At 37.1% G+C, this 3,955-nt stretch overlaps 1 protein-coding gene and 1 long non-coding RNA gene across 2 annotated transcripts in view; one reads left to right on the forward strand and one right to left on the reverse strand.

Annotated features, from left to right (window-relative positions):
* The window catches only part of LOC106935909 (uncharacterized), a 3,208-nt gene extending 3,061 nt beyond the window's left edge, over window positions 1–147 (forward strand). The window contains exon 2 of the long non-coding RNA XR_001422001.1: window positions 23–147. This is a non-coding gene — a long non-coding RNA (uncharacterized LOC106935909). The remainder of the gene's footprint in view (window positions 1–22) is intronic.
* The window catches only part of LOC106935907 (transmembrane emp24 domain-containing protein 9-like), a 7,940-nt gene extending 5,788 nt beyond the window's left edge, over window positions 1–2,152 (reverse strand). The window contains exon 1 of the mRNA XM_015016638.1: window positions 1,902–2,152. Coding sequence (XP_014872124.1) covers window positions 1,902–2,049 — 148 coding nt within the window. The 5' untranslated portion in view covers window positions 2,050–2,152. The remainder of the gene's footprint in view (window positions 1–1,901) is intronic.
* Window positions 2,153–3,955: the final 1,803 nt, after the last annotated feature.

Here is a 3,955-nt window from a genome sequence, read left to right on the forward strand (position 1 = left end):
ACAACCCCTAAGAAAAACAAAGGTTCACTGTAAATGTAGTGTTTACTTCATTTTTTCTACAGCAAAAGTTTTGTTATAAAAGCATAAAAGGCTAAATTTCTAAATGTTGTAAAAACATTTTTTTTTTTTTTTATAAAAATCTGTGGGGGGAAAAACAGTCCACAAGCATCCTCATTCCAAACACATTCACTAAAATTTTTACTTTAAGATACACATTTTTTATTGACTGTATATCAAATATATATTAAATTTAACTTAAGATATGACATAATACAATATATAATATTCAATAAAATACGAAGACTTAAATCTTATTGTATAGACTAGGTCATCAAATCACTACGTTGCCTGTAGGAATTTTTAATGTCCAGCAGGTGTCAGTATTGAATGACAGTATCGAGAATCGACACAGTTTTGCTATGTGTCGAAATGATACATGACGCATCATCTACCCATCACTAGTAAATGCTCAACATCAGTCAGTTCCTGTTTCTGTCTGCACTTTGACTGGGCCATTTTTTACACATGAACAGGCTTTGATCTGTACCATCCCATAATATCTTGGCTCTACGTTTATGGTTGTTGTTGTGATGGAAGGTGAACATCTGTCGTAGTATTAGGCATCTTCTAACAGAATTCATTTCAGGATTGTCCTGGAGTTAGCTCTGTACATCTTCCCATTATTCTAACCAGCTTCCCTGATCTTGTCGATGAAAAGTCTCCTCACACGTTTCACTCTAGGTGTTATTGTGGGTAAGGTGGGTTTGTCACTACACATTTTATATTTAGACCACAAATGCTCAATTTTAGTCCCATCTGACATGATCATAAGAAATTATGTTTGATGTGCCCCCTTATTAGCTTATGACAAACTGCAGTGTGACTTCTTACGGCTTCCTTTAACCAATACAGTTTTTTTTATCCCTCTTACTTAAAAATAAAATTTCTGGAATGCACAATAGACAGCTGATTAACAGGCTCTTGCTGAATTGCAATCATCTGAATCAGGCGTCTGAAATCAGGGAAACATATAAAACATGTGGTCTCTCTAAATTCTCCTTAGGTGTGAGTGTGTGCATGCATGATTGTTTGTCCCATCTGTCTCTGTGTTGCCCTGGTTTACGTATTCTATCATGCAGACTAAATAACTGTTTTGTTCTTCAAAACAGTAAAACGTTTTTGTTGTTGTAGTTTCTTTAACAAGTGGTACAATGCAGGACCTATGCAAAGGTCAGAGTCCCACCACCTAGTGTCGGTAGCCATTTATTTATCTACTGAGGGTCACGGTGGGGAGGCGGTACCCATCGACTGCGATTATTGCACAAGAGGAGGTCTATGCAATACACACGAAGAACGTGAAAACACCACAGAGCCAGAAAAAGAGTCTTTTTAGGTTTTTTTTGTTAGTTTTTGTCAGTGGTAGTGCAAATTTAAGTAATTGGCTTTATCAGTCATCGTGACTCACTGAAATCTGTAATCTTACATTTCATAAAATAACAATTTAAATATTAAGATGAAGAACATTACTTCATGGCCCATTTGTATAATCTGTAATCAACTAAGTTTTTGAAACGTAACTCTTTTGCTAGTCAGCACGACTGCTGCAGATGTTTGTTGACGGAAACATCTTCATCTTTGTCATGTGACTTTAGAAAGCAGCAAATGACTCAGTTCCGTTAAATAAAAAAAAGACATTTCGCTCATCGTAAAAAGCCGTTTACAAGCTTCACATTCATCGATGCTTTTTTGTAGTTACCATTCCTACTCCGTGAACAAGTGTATAGACAAACGATAGCTGTTGACATCTTGATTAAGTGTGTAAGTCTTAGGTGTTAGCGATGTTTTTTTTTTTTTTTAAGTTTACTAATTGACGTTGCTGAACGTTTTTGTGATTCACTCACCGACAACAATCGTGTCTGCTGGGATTTCCTCGATGAAACACTTTTGCTCTCCTTCTGTCATATGAAAGTACAGAGAAGAAACCAAACCGAGACAACAATTCACCAGAAAAGCTTCCAACATAAACCACTGAAGAGAGCCTGACTCCATGTTACTACCGATCCCATATCATTTTCTACTTCGTCCTCGACTTTTTTTTTTAGTAGTTGGCATCAACGAAATTGGTGAATTACCGCCACCGACTGGTTTGGAGTGTGGAGCAGACTGTGTTATATATTATAACTTTGATAATTTAAGTTCACAAAATATTATCTGATACACTTTTACTTTTCAAGATATTTCTAAATAAATCAACAAAAGCTTAACTTTAATTCTATTTCAATTTTGAATCAATTGTTTTCTTTTTTCCTCTTAATTTTAACAGCGTCACATGTCCCATTGCCTCATCCACTCCTCAGTATTTACACTTACTACTGCAACGTTCCCCTAAAGTAAAACAAAGAGTGTTGCCCAAATCTGAGATGAGAAATAATTGCCTCTTCTCTCCTTTTTTCTCCTTGTACTTATCATTTCTCAATTTATTTTATTTATTTATTTTTCTGAATCTAATTTTATAGAAATTTCTAATATCTTCCATCTCTTTTTCCCGTCAAGGTTTTACTGTTTCTTGGGTTGGATGAGCTAAGGTGTTCACCAGATACAAGATCAGTTGTACTGGCTTGTTGTTGTTGATGTCCTTCATATGTGCGCTTGTTGGTGCTGCTACAATGCAGGACCAATGCAAAGGTATGGCATGGCATGGTACCTTCTTAAAGATAAAGGCTCATGTTGCCTATATACTTTACTATGGCCTACAGTTGATCTGCATAGCTTCTCAGTGGTCTGCAGCTGATACCTTTGGACCTTCAGGTTTTTGTCCCTTGAACAGATTGATTTTGTTTTTCACTTGTACTGCTGGCAGGGACACTGTAGTGGTGGTGGTGGTGAAGAGTGGCTCTGTGAATGGGGTTGTGAATGGTAAGGAATCCTCTGAAGGAAAGCAAGGAAGAACCATACAGCCTGAGAGGAGCTAAGTTACCTAGGGACAGCAGACATCGTTAATGATGGAGGGGTTTGCTGCAAGGAGGATTCGGATGGGGGAGCGATATTTGTTTATTCAAACCATTTTTCATCTCGCCTTGGCCTGGGAGTTTGATTTAGCTTATTTGTTAAATAAATATATTGGGTGTATATACACATACGCACTGTATTTTCCATTTCCAGTCTCTAATTTATGTATCTAAACTTTGCCAACAGAGCTGATTCTTAACTTAAGTGATGTTGCTATGTTGCACCATCTTCTTAGTCTGCCCTTTTTAACTCTCTGTATGGAAAAAAAATAAAAAATACTAAACAGCCTGCTATCAGTAAGCATTTGTTGGGTTTGTCCGTTGTTCATTTGTACTTTAATGTTTCTGCTCTGTAACAACATTTCTGTCGATGCGATGATATGTTAATTGGAAGTTTGCTGTATTGTTAAACAACAGCCGGTTTTCGCCCTGTTTTGCACAACTTTTACATGGATTTGAATTCATTCTCTTTTAGAAAGAAACTTTATCAGAGCTGGAAAGTTTGCAGGGCTTTAACAAACTTCCTGAACATGTATCTTTGCATATGTTCAGTCAACATAAGATTGCAAAGCTTTATCAACTTTTGAGGGAAAACTTTTCTTCCTTAAGCCGTCTCTAATCTCAGATGAGTAATTTAACAGTAAGCGAACATGCAGAATATGTCTGTTGCAAAGAGGATAAAGAAAGCTGAATTCTTCTTCCTCCTGACCTGCACATGTTTATGCTCGCAGGGCATTTGTTCTGCTTGTCAAAGTCTCCGTCCGTCTGATTGGGTGCAGCTCGTATTAGACAGATCAGTGTATTTGCATGTCGCCACGATGGCTGCCTCGCTCGTTTCTCTTTGTGAATATAAAGTAGACAGAACTTAAAGCTGAGAGCTTTCATTAACGGGCACATCGCAGCCTTGCACTTCAAATTAAATTGTGCCACTTTGTTGAACACCAACC

Source organism: Poecilia latipinna, unplaced genomic scaffold (genome assembly GCF_001443285.1).
Source record: "Poecilia latipinna isolate Pla-1442-1.1 unplaced genomic scaffold, P_latipinna-1.0 Scaffold2042, whole genome shotgun sequence".
NCBI lineage: Eukaryota > Metazoa > Chordata > Actinopteri > Cyprinodontiformes > Poeciliidae > Poecilia > Poecilia latipinna.